At 40.4% G+C, this 17964-nt stretch overlaps 1 protein-coding gene across 1 annotated transcript; it reads left to right on the top strand.

The window, feature by feature from the left end:
* Positions 1-1329: 1329 nt before the first annotated feature.
* On the top strand, positions 1330-14857 carry LOC131002614 (fatty acyl-CoA reductase 3-like). Its single transcript, XM_057929074.1, has 7 exons — positions 1330-1526; positions 1949-2049; positions 12959-13145; positions 13348-13509; positions 13879-14164; positions 14352-14479; positions 14572-14857. The coding sequence occupies exons 1-7, from the start codon at positions 1330-1332 to the stop codon at positions 14732-14734; spliced, it is 1224 nt and encodes a 407-aa protein (XP_057785057.1). The 3' UTR covers positions 14735-14857.
* The last annotated feature ends 3107 nt before the right edge of the window (positions 14858-17964 follow it).

The raw sequence follows: 17964 nt of genomic DNA, 5'->3' as shown, positions 1-17964 counted from the left end.
GCATACCCCTAAGCACAAATATCAAGTCAAAACGATCAAACAAAAATCGAAAGACAAGCTAATATGTGAAAAACGGGGCTGCCCTCGTGGGTTTCATAGCTACGGTTCGTTCCGTTCTTACTCCCTTCATTAAACATGCTCAACATCTACCCAAGAACAACATACTAAAATTTCACGACGATCCGACGTCGTTTCAAAATAAAGTCGAGAATCGACGTTTTTCGACGTCGACGAAAATCGAAAAGAAAACCATCAAAACGTAGGTAGAGATCTTACCTACTTAGATACGTGATCGAAAAGATGATCGGCGCTCGTCTCGGTGCTCAAATCGGAGGTCAAAAGCTTAAGCTTCTCAACAATGGTGTTACGTGAAGTGTGTGTGTGTTTCTAATGTGGTTTAGTGTGTGTGCAGCACAAATTAGTGTGTGTGTGTTGTGTGCAGCGTGAGTTAAGGGTAGTGGGCGGTTGGGGGGTGGTTTTGGTAGGGTAGGCCTAGATATTTAGTCGTTAAATATCTCGTTTCGTCTCGTCTCGTTTTAACGACTAGCTACCCATACTCTTCGTTACTCGCCCTCTCAACTCCTACTCACTTTTATTACACTCGTAATTCTATATAAATATAGAAAATACAAGCTCGTTCTCGAAATTCTGATAAACGAGATTTACACGTTTATCGAGAAATCCCGATTTACTATTCACTCGTCGTCCAAAAATAAAAACTTTCATTATTGGACTCGTATCGAAAAACTAAGAATATTTCTCGACGACGTGCACGTAAGATTTTGAAAGTCGACAAAAAGACGAAATAGCAGTATTTTACTATTCATCGTCAAAAAGTCAAAATTTTCAAAAACGTTTTAACGGACTCAGATTTCACTTCCGAGTTCATCGTTCTCATTCAAATAATTATCTCGAATTATTCAAATACTCAAACTCAAATACGAATATAAAATCTCACATCATTCTTACATCATCGAAAGAACATCTCAACATCTTAAAAATAATAAGAAAACTTCATATAACTCCTCATCTGTTTACAAAGTAAATCAAACAAGGGATCTAAACCCTAATTACTCAAATTCAAGCAATTAAACACGTCATCAAAAGTCCGGGTATTACAACATCGTTTCAATACAGAGGTTTGTTCTTAACTAAGATTCCTCCATCAAAAGGGAATCGAGATGGACATTAAAATAATTTATGTATTTTTGAACTACATAAAATATAATTATGCATGCACATAATTCAACAATTATATGTTTCGACGAAAATTAAAGAAATGACATGCATGCAATATGAAGATTTGATGATTAGATAATTTGACAGGTGATGGAGAATGAATTGTTTAAGGTGGTGAGGGAGAAATATGGAGCAAAATTGGATTCCATTATTAAGGAAAAGGTGAGTGTGGTATGCGGCGATATCACTCGTGATTGCTTGGGATTAGAAACCTCCATTTTGGAAGAGGTGTTTGGACAAGTGGATATTATCATCAATTCAGCCGCAACTACAAATTTTGATGAAAGGTATATATGTCTAATAAAAATATAATATTAACGACAAAAATTCTCGATCGTTAAAAAGTAAAAAATAATAAAATAATAAAAATATATTAATGACTGAATTTTTTATCGTTAAATAAACAAAAAATCGATCGTTTACAGAAAAAATTAACGATTGAATTTTGATTGTTAACGCTGATTTTTTATTAGTAAATTAAACTAGCTAAATCTTGATTCTATATTTATGAATTTCATTGCCGAAAAATTGTTGGTGTGTGGGGGAGTATATGTTATATCGTTCCTTCAGCGTATTATTATTATTATTATTATTATTATTATTATTATTATTATTATTATTATTATTATTATTATTATTATTATTGTTATTATTATTATTATTATTATTATTATTATTATTATTATTATTATTATTATTATTATTACAGATACGATATAGCGTTGGGAATCAACACAGTTGGAGCGGCAAATGTTTTGAGTTTTGCGAAAAAATGCAGAAAATTGAGGACGTTGCTTCATGTTTCTACTGGTTAGTATTGTTTGATATTCAAACATTATAGTTGAATAATACTCATATTGACAGAGTCGATCGATGAGTAATGCATATATGGCAAGATCTGGTGCTATACAACAAAAAATAGTGGCAAGATATTTAATTATAAACAATTGAAAATTATTTCACCAATTGTTATAAAACTATATTAATAAAATCGTCTCTAGATGCATATCTTTGGCAAAACGTTGTGTCATTTCTCAACAAAAATTGTTTTCAACTCATATTTACCTTTTGTGTTTCTTTTCCATTTCAATCCCGCTACATATATAAGACATATCATCGGTACAAAGTAAAAATCCAATCATGATTGCAAAATTGTTGAAGGTGATGCTGTAATTGAACCAATTAACTATGTACAAAGTCAAATCGTGTAATTTAACCTAAATACTACTAGTAAATACAGTTGTGAGTTTTTAAGACAATCAACATTATATTATTATTTTTATTTATTTTTAATTGGAGGATATGATGAGGATTGGTACTCATATACTTTTCACTCATTCTTACAAGAGGTGATCTTGTGTACACCCGAGTGTACCGTACAACTGTGTAGCACATTCACTTAGACTTTAACTCGTACCATAATTTGAACCTATATATTGATCCAAATCATATAAATAACACTATTTTGGGTACGGGTCAACCCGATTGTACGGTACACTCGGGTGTACCCAAGATTTTATGTTCTTACAAAGGGGATGAATATTAGGTGTTAGGTCCTGAGGGTCTCGAATAGGTGTATGGGGGGGGGGGAATACACCTATAGGCTATTTTTGACTTAATCTACTGACCTCAATCAGAGGGATCTCAGTCAGAGATCAAAACGAAACTTTGCACGCAAACAAGGACTCCTGTTTTACTGAAATCAGTTTTGACCAACAGGGTTGACGACTGATACAGAAAGCTCTTCAGTAATGAGTTATCAGTTAAGTTACTGGAACTTAACTGATCCAAGTAAGGGCTTCAGTCGTGTTTGCAAAGATAGAGATGATATCACTCTTCCTTACTATCAGAGGATAGTTCAGTCAGATTGATATCATACGCAGCGGAAATTAAACTTAGTTTCATAATAGTCTCGGTGGAGCAGGTTGTTGGATTAAGATTTCTCTTTGCTGTTATTCAGTGTTCAGTTTTGTCAATTGAAATAGCACAAGTAAGAATGTAAAACTGAAAGCTGTAAATAACACAGAGACTTTTACGTGGTTCGGAAAAACCCTTTCCTACATCCACGGTTGGTTGATCAGACCAACAATCCACTCCGCAAGTGCTTCACTGATGCACTGCAAACCGTACCCGTGTGCTTGCCTGGTGCACACAACCGTAAACTGAAGAAAACCCTTCTTCAGCACCCACACACCTCGCGTAGGATTTCCCTGCTAAGCACACCTCGTGCTCAGACTTTTCACTCAGAGTTCAGAGTACCTTCCTGAACTCCGAACCACTCAAACACTCTTATGTGGAGGAGGTTTGAACGAGTGCCAACTATACTTACAAAGAACAAGTTCTTTGAAACAAGTTTGACCTTTGGCTTCTGGGTAAACAGATATATGCCTAGGGTCTAAGAGAATGTATGTAATCAGCAGTGACTGATTTTGGCTTTGGAATTCTCTTCTTCGATTCAAGCTTTGGGGCGGTTAAGCTTTAGGCTGAGTAGCAATTTTGGCAGAGCTTCAGCTTATGTCGTTGAATCGGTGAAGGTTGAAGTGATCCTCGAGCGCTATTTGTAGGAGAACTCTTGAATAGATCCGTTGGCGTAAATCGTCCTCAAGATTTCTTCCGTTGGAGAGCAATTCGAATTTGGGCTGAGGCTTTAATCTTCGAGGTTCCTTGTCTGTGTGGAAACGGCTCTCTTTGATGGACAGGAGATGCGACATCTCTGAAAAGTAACCACCAGATAGGAATGACCTCTGCAGAGATAAGATATTCTAAGATCTCTGCATTTAATGCGGCTGTACTTGTGCGTACGTGGCTTCCTCTGAACGTTGGAAAATCAGTCCTAGGAGGAATGTTCAACTGATACTTGACTTTAGTATCAGTCCTTTGCGCGCATTAAATAATCAGTCTTCAACTGATTCTTCAACTGATACTTCTGTTGGTATCTGCAGTCTTCAGTCTTCAGTCTTCGTTCTTCAGTCTTCAGTCTTCGACACCGCAACTAAACTAGAAACGAACTCTAACACTTGAGTTCTAAACGATTCTAGTCTATTACATATAAGTCCTATGAATTTAGGTATCATCAAAACAAGGGTTAGGATATTCCACAATGTTCCTAACAATTTCCCCCTTTTTGATGATGCCAAAACCACACAGCAGTTCTAGACAGCAAAAAGACTGAACTCACAGTACAAGTTCTAAACATGGGGTGAAAACAGTTCCCCCTTAACAATAGAACCTAAAAACTTGTACTTAGAGTAAGAACGAAAACAGTTCTAAAACAGAACAAAAAGAAGACAGAAAAACCATAATCAGAGCCTGGACAAAGAGTCATTGTCTTCAGGTTGAGATCAATAAGAAGTTCATTAAAAGAAGACTGATAAGCCATCAGTCGAGGTACAGGGCAAGACTTACATTGGAGTAAAAAGAAAAACAAAAAACAACATGGGAAACCCATGGACTCCAGCAGTCTGCTTGGCTGCGCCTTGAACTTCTTGATCTTCATCTTCTGTCTTCGTGTCTTCATGTTCCTAAGCTTGTTCCACTCTCACTTGTGTTCCGTTGAATTGAGGTCTTTACCTCTTGGCGAATCTTCCTCATGATCATCCTGATGAAGTAGGATGATCATTTTGCTTGATCGTCTTCAGTCTTTTGAGAATAAGTCTCTTAAGAATTTCCCCCTTTTTGGCAACATCAAAAAGGTGGGATTTTGACTGAGAGATGAAGCTAAGACCACTGCGTGGAAACAGACTCGCAGAATGGTCCAGAGAAAGATGCTGAGGGTCAGAGGTAAATGGAGAACGCGGAGGGTTTAGAAAAGGAAAAATAAAGAGTGAGTGGAGGAGATATGAAGGAGACGGAGAACGGGGAGGGATCAGGTTTGCATGGCTCTCGAGAAAGAGAGCAGCAATCATGCAAACCAAAGGAGGTTGAGGAGAGGGTTGATGGTGAAGAGAAAGAAGCACGTGAGGAGAAGTGTGTGGAGGAGGAAAATCGAATCAGTGGCTATCGTGAGGATAGACACTGTCGATGTGGCACCGGTTGACAATGAGCTCCTGCTCATTGTTGTTGCTTGGCATCGAAGCTCCACAGTGGGCAAGAGGCCTTTTTGTGAAGACTATGAAGTCTGTCCTATTTCAGACAGGTACTTCAAACCGATGCACCGGGCATGAGGATAGAAGACACTCGATTCGCTGGATACAAGTGAGGGTAGAGCAAACTTTGACGCCGGAAAGACGTTGAGATCCAGTGGAAGGGTCCGGTGAAGGCCAGGTATGTGAGCGTCATTCTTCCACTCCATGACTTTGCAGTCATAGATTTCTCCTTTAGTCGGAACAATTTTTCTCTGCAACTTTTGGAAAGATTGAAAATTTTCTCACAGTCAAGGCTGTGGAGAGTTGTTAGTTGATGCAGAAAAATCGTGAAGACAGCATGGTATAAATAGACAAGATTTGAACCATGTAAGAAGATGAAAGGTTTTTCGAAAACTGTGCCTAAAATGCCATTGAAGAGAAAATTCGCGTCCGCCGTCACTGCGAGGGACTGCGTCTTCAAAAAGTTGAAAGGCGTCATTACATACTGTCATGTCAATGAGCTTTTCAAGAAATTTTATTGCAGAGGCAAAAAGGTTGGAAAGATTTTTGGCAATAAGATCAGGACAAGTTCAATCAAAACAGATTTTCACTTTATAAAAATCTTGTCCTTCTCGGATATTCCATTTTCCAACAATTTTCAACAATCAGTTAAAGTTTTTGAAAGAAACTGATCAGTTAGAGAAAGGATTTTGAACTAAAAACTTAAAGCTCTTAACTGAAATAACTGATTTTGAAAGAGCAAACATTTAAAATACTTACTGATCAACTGAACATCGTAGTTAGTTGATACCACTTGATCCTGGTTGTTTTCATCAGGATGAATTCTTCTTCAGATGAGCATTCGGACTTCATTGCTTTCCATGTTGGCGATCGTTGAATCATCAGTTGGTTGACCACCAGTCAGCATGACTGTTTGAGAAGATCTTCAAACACAGCATCACTCTTCAGGGTTGATGAGGCCGATCTTTGCACATAGATCATTGAACCTCTCTTCTGGAAGAGCCTTGGTCAGCAGGTCCGCTCTCTGAATAGCAGTGGGAATCCATTCCATAGAGACATTCTTCTTTTCGACATGATCACGAATGAAGTGATGTCGAATTTCAATATGCTTTACTCTGGTGTGGTGAACTGGATTCTGGGAGATTGCAATAGCACTGGAGCTGTCGCAATAGATAGGAACTTTCTTTTCGTCGATCCCATAGTCCTTTAGTTGATGGACTAACCACAGGATTTGTGAGCAGCAGCTTCCGGCAGCAACATATTCAGCTTCAGTTGTAGAGGTGGCGACTGAAGTCTGCTTCTTTGAAAACCAAGAAATGAGCTTGTTGCCTAGGAATTGACATGTTCCGGAGGTTAATTTGCGATCAAGCTTGCATCCACCGAAGTCTGAATCTGAATATCCGGTGAGCTTGATGTCGTCGTCTGCTGGATACCACAATCCTAAATTGGGCGTGCCTTTTAGATATCTCAGAATCCGCTTTGCTGCATCCAAATGAGCTTCCTTAGGATCTGATTGATATCTTGCACATACCCCGACTGCAAATGCGATATCTGGTCTGCTCGCAGTCAAATACAGCAAAGATACAATGATTTCTCTGTACTTCTTCGAAGAGACAGAGTTTCCTTCTGAACCTGGATCAACTTTCCAGTTTGTGTTCATTGGGATCTTGACTGACTTCATGTGCTGAATACCGAACTTAGCTATCAGTTCCTTGGCATACTTGGACTGGCTGATCAGTATTCCTTCGTTGGTCTGCTTGACTTGCAATCCGAGAAAGAAATTCATTTCTCCCATCATGGACATTTGAAATTTGTTGGTCATGATGTCAGCAAACTTCTTACACATGCGTTCGGATTTGGATCCGAAGATTATGTCATCGACATAAATCTGAACAAGCAAGAGATCTTCTCCTTCTTTAAGAGTGAACAGAGTTCTGTCCACAGATCCCTTTTTGAAGCCTTGTTCAACCAGATACTCCGAGAGAGTATCATACCACGCTCTTGGTGCTTGCTTCAACCCATAGAGCGCTTTCTTCAACTTGTACACCTTTTTCTGGTCCAGCAGCCTCAAACCCTGGAGGTTGTTCTACATAGACTTCATCTGTGAGCACTCCATTGAGAAATGCACACTTGACATCCATTTGGTATACCTTGAAACCTTTGTGAGCTGCGAAGGCTAAGAAGAGTCTGACTGCTTCCAATCTGGCAACTGGGGCGAACGTCTCGTCGTAGTCGATTTCTTTTTCTTGACTGTATCCTTTAGCCACTAGCCTTGCTTTGTTTCTCACAACGTTTCCTTCTTCGTCTTCCTTGTTCTTGAAAATCCATTTCAAGCCAATCACCTTTACATCGTCTGGTCGATCCACAAGCTCCCAAACTGAATTCCGGTTGAATTCATTGAGTTCTTCTAGCATTGCGATGACCCACTGAGTAGACTTCAGAGCTTCTTCAATATCCTTGGGCTCTGTGGTAGATAAGAAACAGCTGAAATTCTTATCTTCGTTGATGCAGTTCTGATTGATGTCGAAGACGAGGTTGCACATTGATCTCCGAGTCTTGACGCCATCTGATGGTTCTCCAATGATGTTCTCCTTTGAGTGGAGTTCAAACCATCTTCGATACTTCTTGATCTCTTCAGGTGAAGGTGGGGCTTCTTCGGTCAGAATGGTTCTGGGGTGTTGAGCACCTTCTGGAGCAGGGGTGAGTTGAGCTGGGGCGGCTTCTGCGCGTTCAACTCTAACTTCAGCAACTGGAGTTCCCCCTTGACTGATGTCGTCTGCATTGGCTCCAGTCTGAACTTCAGACCTTCGGTTGATCTTTTGATACTGAAGCATCTCAGTATCTTCATCTTTGCCTGGTCCCCATATCAAGACAGTAGAGGGCTCGGTGTTGTGGATTTCAGCTCTGGAACCTTCAGTGTTTTGGACACACTTTTCAGCTTCTTGTTCCCTGAAACCATCTGTAGACTTATCAAAGATCACATGAGGTGTTTCTTCAGCACAAAGAGTTTGAGTATCAAACACTCGATAGGCTTTGCTTGAACGTTCCGTTCCAGAGTATCCAAGGAAGATTCCTGGATCAGCCTTGCTATCGAAAGTGTTCAACCTCTTCTTATCATTGTTGTGTATGAAATACTTAGAACCGAAAGCATGAAAGTAGGCAATCGATGGAATTCTGTTCTTCCATAACTCGTATGGAGTTCTTCCATGTCTCTGAGTGAGGAAGGAGCGATTCTGCGTGTAGCATGCGTTGTTGACTGCTTCTGCCCAAAACTTCAAGGAGAGTTTTGACTCGGCTAGCATCGTCCTTGCTTCTTCTTTTAGAGACCGGTTTCTTCTTTCTGCAACTCCGTTCTGATGTGGAGTTCTTGCTGTAGAAGTTTGATGACTGATTCCTTATTCATCACAATACTTACGAATGACAGTATTGAGGAACTCAGTCCCACGATCTGATCTGATACTGATGATGTTGACTTCCTTTTCAACGCTCAGTCTCAGCAGCTTTGGCAATTCCTCCAGTGTCTCTTTCTTCTTGAAGAGAAAGATAACCCAAGTATATCGTGAATAATCATCCACAACTACTAAGGTGTACTTCCTACCGTTGTAGCTTCTTGGAGTGATCGGGCCAAACAGATCCATGTGAAGTAGATGCAGAATCCTTTCAGAGGAGTGTCCTGACTTTGACTTGAATGATGTCTGCGTCTGCTTTCCTCTGAGGCATGCTTCACATTCTTGCTTCTTCTGGAACACAATAGAAGGAAGGCCTTCTACCAGTTGATGTTTAGCAAGTTTGTTGATCGTCTTGAAGTTGAGATACTCGAGTCTTTGCAGACTTTTGGAGACTTGGCTGATGTCCAGTAGCTAGTTGTCGTGGATGGCTCTCGGTTCGTCTGGACTCAGCATTGCCTGGTCTCCATGGATGTTGTTCCTTTTGAAACTGAACTGAAGATGTCAGTTTCTGACTGATGTGGCCTTTCTTCCCCCTGGATTGATGAGGAAGATTCTTCTTGGCTCCTGATGTTCCTTCCCTGATCTTTGATTGAAATCTACTTTCCAGTCTTCTCAGTAGAATGATCTGGTTGGGGGCCTCCTTAGCTCGTCTGAAGCTTCGTGGAGGTGGAACATTTGATCTAGCCATCAGTCTGCGCTTGCGAACTTCATTCATATCATGATCTCTTGATTCTTCTGAGGTTATGATTTCAGAAGGATCGTCCTTTGAGATGATCATGACATCCTTTCCTTTGTCAGCTGCAACCTTTCCTCCGATGCTGTTGACCAGTCTTTTCGATGGAAAGTTGCTCATCATGGGAGACTGCATCATGCAGTTCTTGACTGTTTCTTCCAGCTTGTGATTTAGCCTCTTGATCTCATGAGATGCTCTTTCACATTCTGAGTTGGAGATTCTGAGCTCTTCTTCCAGTCGGCTGTTCTCCATGATTAGCTGATCAAGACAAGTTTCATCCGGAAAGTAGATGATTGTCTGATTCTTAGCTCGTTCATCATTGATCTCCTTGTCCATTTTTTGATTCTGCTTGAGGAGATCTTCGAACATTTTTCTCAGCTAACAGTGATCAGTCATGAGCTGATCAAACTCGTCAGTTTCATAGGATGAGCTATCTCCAAATTCTGAGTGCTCTCGTGAAAGCATCAGGAAGTTATCAGTAAAAGGAGTTTTTGAGTGAGAGTTTACCTCTGAGCCATTCATTCCATTGTCGTAGCTGTTGTCAGCCACGCTTTCTGATTCGTTGGCCATCAGGGCTCGGCTCTCATCATCTGAGCTGGAACTGTCGAAGTCGGATGATTCTGATGTGTCCTTGGAAGAGTCAGCATCGTCAGCAACCATCGCTTTCTTCTTCGAAAAGCTATGATCTTTCTTAGCTTTCAGTTCTCTGCGCTCAGCTGAAGTCAGATCAGGGCATTCATGTCGAAAGTGCCCTTTCTTTCTACATCCAAAGCATTCCATATCTTTGATGTCGTAAGCGGCTGACTTCCTTTCTCCGCTTCGATCTGTGGAATGTCTGGAGTTGCCTCCTCTTTCTTTTCCTTTGTAGTGCTGCTTGTGGAACCTTCTGTACTTCCGGAACTTGGACTCCATCTTGTTGAATCTTTCAGTCAACAAAGCATATTGACTGAAGAAGTCCTCTGGGTTGAGTTCCGTTGGTTCCTTGATCTGCTTCTTGCCTTCTCTGGTTGAGGCCTTCAGTGCCACTCCTCTTGAGGTTGATGGACCATCTTCGTCTGATCCTCCAGCCTTCTTGTTACCAAGATTTCTCAGAAGGTCGAACTCATTTGCCATGAGATCGGAGAAAAGCTTGTTTGTCGGGAGCTGACTGAATCCTGGCTTATGTTGATGAGCGACTGAGTAGATCTGCCATTCTCCACGTGGCAGTGCTCGAAGAATCTTCAGGTTGATTTCTCGTTGAGTGTATTTGTCTTTGGAAATGGATTGAACTTCATTCAAGATAAGATTGAATCTTTGTTCCATTTCCTCGACAGATTCATTCTTGAGCATGAGGAAGGAGTCGAACTTCTGGCAAGCTATCGATAGCTTATTCTCCTTGATTTCCTCGGAACCTACGCACATTCTTTCCAGAATGTCCCACATCTCCTTTACAGTTCCGCATTTGATGATCTTCATGACATGCTTGTCGGGAACAGTGCCGGAGATGATGCTTTTGGCGAGGTTGTTTAACTCATCTTGCTTCCTTTCTTCTGTGGTGAAGTCTGCCTTTGACTTGGGCTGGACCTCATCGTAAGGATCCTGATGGAGATCATTAGGAACCATTTTTACAGTTTCGGTGATGGTGATCGGTCCGCTGGTGATGACTTCCCACATTCGGCAATGTTGGGCGGTGAGGAAGCTTTCAAGCCGAAACTTCCATATGTCGTATTTTTCAATACTAAACATAGGTAGAGAAGATAATCTGCTGTGGTTAGTCTCCATCAAAAAAGAGAGAACAGATAACAGCAGATAGAGCAAATAGCAAGCACAAAAGAAAGAGTAGAACTTTTTCGAGACCTTTAAGAAAAAGGATCTAGTTCAAATAGAACCTAGTCAGATGCAGATAGTTCTTGCGAACAACCTGCTCTGATACCAATTGTTAGGTCCTGAGGGTCTCGAATAGGTGTATGGGGGGGGAATACACCTATAGGCTATTTTTGACTTAATCTACTGACCTCAATCAGAGGGATCTCAGTCAGAGATCAAAATGAAACTTTGCACGCAAACAAGGACTCCTGTTTTACTGAAATCAGTTTTGACCAACAGGGTTGACGACTGATACTGAAAGCTCTTCAATAATGAGTTATCAGTTAAGTTACTGGAACTTAACTGATCCAAGTAAGGGCTTCAGTCGTGTTTGCAAAGATAGAGATGATATCACTCTTCCTTACTATCAGAGGATAGTTCAGTCAGATTGGATTAAGGTTTCTCTTTGCTGTTATTCAGTGTTCAGTTTTATCAATTGAAATAGCACAAGTAAGAATGTAAAACTGAAAGCTGTAAATAACACAGAGACTTTTACGTGGTTCGGAAAAACCCTTTCCTACATCCACAGTTGGTTGATCAGACCAACAATCCACTCCGCAAGTGCTTCACTGGTGCACTGCAAACCGTACCCGTGTGCTTGCCAGGTGCACACAACCGTAAACTGAAGAAAACCCTTCTTCAGCACCCACACACCTCGCGTAGGATTTCCCTGCTAAGCACACCTCGTGCTCAGACTTTTCACTCAGTGTTCAGAGTACCTTCCTGAACTCCGAGCCACTCAAACACTCTTATGGGGAGGAGGTTTGAACGAGTGCCAACTATACTTACAAAGAACAAGTTCTTTGAAGCAAGTTTGACCTTTGGCTTCTGGGTAAACAGATATATGCCTAAGGTCTAAGAGAATGTATGTAATCAGCAGTGACTGATTTTGGCTTTGGAATTCTCTTCTTCGATTCAAGCATTGGGGCGGTTAAGCTTTAGGCTGAGTAGCAATTTTGGCAGAGCTTCAGCTTATGTCGTTGAATCGGTGAAGGTTGAAGTGATCCTCGAGCGCTATTTGTAGGAGAACTCTTGAATAGATCCGTTGGCGTAAATCGTCCTCAAGATTTCTTCCGTTGGAGAGCAATTCGAATTTGGGCTGAGGCTTCAATCTTCGAGGTTCCTTGTCTGTGTGGAAACGGCTCTCTTTGATGGACAGGAGATGTGACATCTCTGAAAAGTAACCACCAGATAGGAATGACCTCTGCAGAGATAAGATATTCTGAGATCTTTGCATTTAATGCGGCTGTACTTGTGCGTACGTGGCTTCCTCTGAACGTTGGAAGATCAGTCCTAGGATGAATGTTCAACCGATACTTGACTTTAGTATCAGTCCTTTGCGCGCATTAAATAATCAGTCTTCAACTGATTCTTCAACTGATACTTCAGTTGGTATCTGCAGTCTTCAGTCTTCAGTCTTCGTTCTTCAGTCTTCAGTCTTCGACACCGCAACTAAACTAGAAAAGAACTCTAACACTTGAGTTCTAAACGATTCTAGTCTATTACATATAAGTCCTATGAATTTTGGTATCATCAAAACAAGGGTTAGGATATTCCACAAGGTTCCCAACATTAGGGGACTAATGAAGTGTGGATTTAATTTTCAGCATATGTGTGTGGAAAGAATGAGGGACTTATTCCAGAAACGCCATTAAAAATGGGTGAGGCATTAAACATGACTCCGGGATTAAATATTGAGATGGAAAAGAAAATTGTCGACGATAATCTCCGATCGCTACATTCAGCACCAGAAAATCATATTAAATCAATGATGAGAGAATTAGGTCTCCAAAGGTTTGTCGAATTTCATTTACATATCAGTCAATTAGTGTTTCTTTACTTTTTTTTTACTATTACTATAAGAGTTCGAGCTCCATCGAGCCTAATTAACCATGTATTTTGTGGAAAAATGAATAAATCTATGAAAAAATGTTAATTAATTACTTGATGGGTTAATTATCTTGAATTTAATTTTACTTTTGATTCATTATGACAGGGCAAGGAAATATGGGTGGCCAAATACTTACACTTTCACAAAGGCAATGGGAGAAATGATGTTGGAACAATTCAAAGAAAATATACCTCTCATAATAATCCGTCCTACCATAGTAACTAGTACTTTCAAACAACCCTTTCCGGGTTGGACTGAAGGAGTCAGGTAAAAAACACACAACACACACGAGTTACATTGAATTTTGGTTTGGATCCATTGTCCCAATATTTTGTAGTTCGAATCTTATATCCTAATACTTTTTATAACACACTACTAAATTTAGTATTTTAATAGTATTTCTTATTAAAAAAAAAGTTTATGATATATCCCCAAATAACTTCCTATCTTTCATTTTTAGGTCGCCCCCCTTATAACTTCTGCCATTTTGGAACATAATTCCACCACTAATAATACCCTATTCATTCTTACTTTTCACCTTTTCACTATTTTCAATACTAATTATAATATTTTTTCACCACTTCCAATACACTCAACAACTTTGTCTTAAAACACGAGCCCCTCCCTTCTAGAAAGTTATTTGGGGGGACGGAGAGGGTATGTAGACATGGTGGTGAATGCTATGATGGTATCAATAGCCACACACGTGTACAAAACGACACCGATGATTTACCACGTCGGATCTTCGGCATCAAACCCGATATCATATCTTCGCATTCGAGATATCAACACTCGTTTCTTCATAGAAAATCCATGGATGAGCCGAGATGGAAAGCCTGTCATTGTTACAAGGGGCACACAGTTGCCTACTAAGCTTGCTATCCAAATATACATCAACCTCAATTACTTGATTCCCATTAAGGTTCGTATCCACCACTAACAAATCTTAAGTATCATATAAATATTCAATACATATCTTTAGCTCCTCATTTCCCGTCTCAACTATTACTTGATTTTGAATAAATTTTAATATAAATTACAAATTCAATTAAACTTCAAATATTATTTTTCACACGTATATTTTAATGCTAATTATCGACCCCCTTCAGATTCTAGGTGTTGTAAATGCAGCAAGTTTTGGATATTTTGATAGAACCTATATTGATCGTTCAAGAAAGGTCAAGTTCTTGATGCGGATGTTCGATCTATTTAGCCCTTATATGTTCTTCAGTATAGTGTAAGTGTATCCTAGCAAATTTTCATTTCCTATGCAAATCGAGCATCATATATATCTCTATTAATTATTTTTTGTATATTATTTTTATGCAGTTTCGACGACATAAATATGGAAAAATTGAAAAGCTCCGTAAACGAGATGTGTGGTGATATCGAGAATGAGATTTTTAACTTTGATCCGAAAAGTATAAATTGGGATGATTATCTTATGCATACTCACATTCCAGGCCTCGTCAAATATTCTTTCAAACGTTGATTGAGTAAATTATGATGCATGTATTAAATTTATTAAATTGTGTGTAATATTAAATTTTAAATTAAAATGAGTGCTAGACATTTGTAATTTTTCATTTTACTATGGGAGATATAAGTAGTTGTATTTGTTCTTGTTTCCGCGGAGCGCTGGATTGGTCGTCGACGAGCCCTCCTGCAAGGTTTTAACCTTTGGAAACAAGTTATTATGGCTGCGTTTGGGTTTTTTGTTGAGGTTTGGTTTGTGGTTGCGAGTTGGGAGACCGGAGATTCTTGGGGACGATGGTTAGGCCGGAGTTCCCGAAGTTTTTCCACTCCCTTCTGGCTTTATGTTTTTGGCTTCTTTTTGCACGTTGGTGTTTTCCTTTTTGACGAGTACTCTTTTCCCCCTGTAAAGTTTTTCCCTTTGGGTTTTCTTTAAAGGGATTTTAATGAAGCTCGGCTCTTAGTCTGCGTCTTTGTGCTTTCAAGGGTTCTTCTTGGTTGTTTTTTCTTTTTCTCTTTTAATATAAGCTCTCATTTTAATAAGTAGTTGTATTTGAATCCTAAACCTTGTTGTTGGCAGACTGAAATCTATTCTATTTCGATGTTCCCTTGAAAATGTTAATATTTTTATTTGTAAATTATAAAGAATATTGGTTTGTATTTGTTTACGTTATTTTTTTTTTTGGAGGTAAAAGAGAGAAAATATTATTGAACACAATTGGGAGATGGAGATGACCACCCTCCACAGTAGACAGGGGTTCAATCCAAACATGATGTGTTAAAATTTTTCTCGCAACTTTCACTAAACAATGAACGATTGTATTTTGTTCTCGCTTAACTTTGATGATACGGAAACCCGGCAGCAACAAGAGCTCACGGCGGCAGAAAGAAGCAAGAACACCAGCTTCTAAATTATTCCTCATATTAGAGCCGATTAAGTCGCACGCCCTTTTGCTGTCCGACTCCACAGAACCTCTTGAAAAACCAAGATCTTTTAGCCATGACAACGCCTCTTTGATGCCTATAAGTTCGCCTTCCTCCACACTCCGACTCCCCGGCATTTTCATCGACTTACCCAGCACAAAGTTACCATTATGATCACGGATGGAAAGACCAATACCCATAGAATGATCCTAGGTGAAGAACGCCGCATCGACGTTGCATCTAACATCACCAACGGGAATGGGATGCCAACCGGTACAAACAGCAATAGACGGCTGATTTGAAACCCTCTGAGAAGCATTAGCACGAGCAAGCTTCCAGTCCGACCAAGACACAGCTGCAGCCATAATAGAGCGAGCAGGCAGCAGGGAACTACCACTCCAAACAATCGAATTTCTATCTTTCCAAATTTGCCAAAAAAGCATGCACACCTTGAGCTTAACATCATCATTCACGCTGCATAACATTTGGAAAAGAACACTCTGGACAGAATCACAGCTATCAATAATGGGTTCCAAAACCAAACACAATCGACTCAAACGCCAACAATCCTTCGCGAAAGGGCAGTGAATAAAAATATGCCAGAGATTCTCAAAGCCACTACGACACATAGGGCATTCGCCACCCACCTCGACACCTCTCGACAACAACCTCTCCTTAGAAGGAAGATTATTTCGTGCCGCCCGCCATAAAAAGTTACGGACCTTGGGCGGGACATCAAGTTTCCAAAGATTCCCCCAATGCCCTTCAACTCTATGAGAACCATCAAGAGTAAGAGAGCTAGCGAGTTTATATGCCGATTTAACAAAATACCTCCCATTATCCGAGAAGTACCAAACGAGCTTATCCTGCCTCGAATTTGGAATCACTGGAATACTGACAATAGACTTGAAATCATCCTCATTTACAAGATGATGTAGTAACTCAACGTCCAATGAGAGAGAGCTCGGGATAAGAACCTCTTTAACTGTAAGCCCAGTAAGCTCAGTCAAAGAGATGAAAGAAACTTTAAAGGAAGTATTAGAATGCAGCCAAGGATCTTCAAAAAATTTAATTCCCGAACCATCGCCAATTATCCATCTAGTCCCTCTCCCTACCAAATCCTGAGCGGAGCAAATGCTACGCAAGTGTAACTCGGACTATAACCAATCTTAGCCGAAAGAAAATCACCATGAGGAAAATATTTTGCCTTTAGAACACGGCAAACCAACGCATTCGGCTCTTCAATGAGACGCCAGCCCGTCTTTCTGAGCATGGCGACATTAAGTAACTGGAGACTGCGAAAGCCAAGACCACCTAACTTCTTATCCACACAAAGCCGTTCCCATTTCAACCACTTGATATCTTTACCCGTTGAGCCTTTATTACCCCACCAAAAAGCATTAAGCAAACGCTCCATCTCGTCCGTCAAACCGATAGGGAGAGAGAAAATCCCCATGCAATAGGAATGAATAGCCTGAGCAACCCTTTTGATAAGAATCTCATTCCCCACGTTTGAGAGCTTCTTATCGCTCCACATTTGAATCCTGCTCCAAAGCCTGTCACGAAGATACTGAAATATCTCACGTTTCTTACGTCCCACGAGGGAAGGAATACCAAGATATCGGCCCGTGTTAAGGGGGAGAGTAACACTAAGCAGATTAGAAATATCACCACGATCTGCTGCACCCACATTTGCACTAAAAAATATACCAGACTTTTGAAGATTCACCGCCTAGCCCGAGGCCCCGTCATACATACCCAAGACCCGTTTGAGGATACCACATTCCTACGTGGTGGCACGACAGAAAAACATACCGTCGTCCGCAAACATGAGGTGAGAGATCGTCGGTCCCCCTCTACCAAGCTAAATACCATGTAGTGTGCCTCTGTCAGTTTCATGACGCATCATAGCCGAAAGCCCTTCAGCACAAAGAATAAAGAGATAGGGAGAAAGTGGATCCCCCTAGCGAAGACCACGACCCGGAGTAATAGGCCCCACTGCAGCGCCGTTAACAAGAATATCATAGGTCACGGTCTGGACACATAACTTCATCCAATCACACCACTTGTCGCAAAAACCAAGACGCCTCAGAACCGTGTCAAGATAACCCCAATGCACACGATCATAGGCTTTGCTTATGTCAATTTTTAAAGCAAAAGTACCGAACTTGCCTCTAGTTTTCCTCTTCATAGAATGTATAGCTTCAAAAGCTATAAGGATGTTATCTAAAATAAATAAATGGACGGGCCAAAAAGCCCGAAACCCGATCGGCTTGATGGGCCATTTGGGCGAGCTTTCTAGGCCCAGTTTTTTTTTGCTTCATT

Source organism: Salvia miltiorrhiza, unplaced genomic scaffold, assembly GCF_028751815.1.
Source record: "Salvia miltiorrhiza cultivar Shanhuang (shh) unplaced genomic scaffold, IMPLAD_Smil_shh fragScaff_scaffold_152:::fragment_4:::debris, whole genome shotgun sequence".
In the NCBI taxonomy this organism is placed as follows: domain Eukaryota; kingdom Viridiplantae; phylum Streptophyta; class Magnoliopsida; order Lamiales; family Lamiaceae; genus Salvia; species Salvia miltiorrhiza.
Note: the sequence above shows the minus strand (reverse complement) of the source record. Positions and strands in the feature narration are given on the sequence as shown.

Excerpts from the sequence above, each read along its gene's own strand:
- LOC131002614 (XM_057929074.1), top strand. The coding sequence starts at position 1,330 with ATGGAGAATGAATTGTTTAAGGTGGTGAGGGAGAAATATGGAGCAAAA. Across the intron at positions 2,050-12,958 it reads GTTGCTTCATGTTTCTACTG|CATATGTGTGTGGAAAGAAT; the intron begins GTTAGTATTGTT and ends TTTAATTTTCAG. Across the intron at positions 13,146-13,347 it reads AGAGAATTAGGTCTCCAAAG|GGCAAGGAAATATGGGTGGC; the intron begins GTTTGTCGAATT and ends TCATTATGACAG.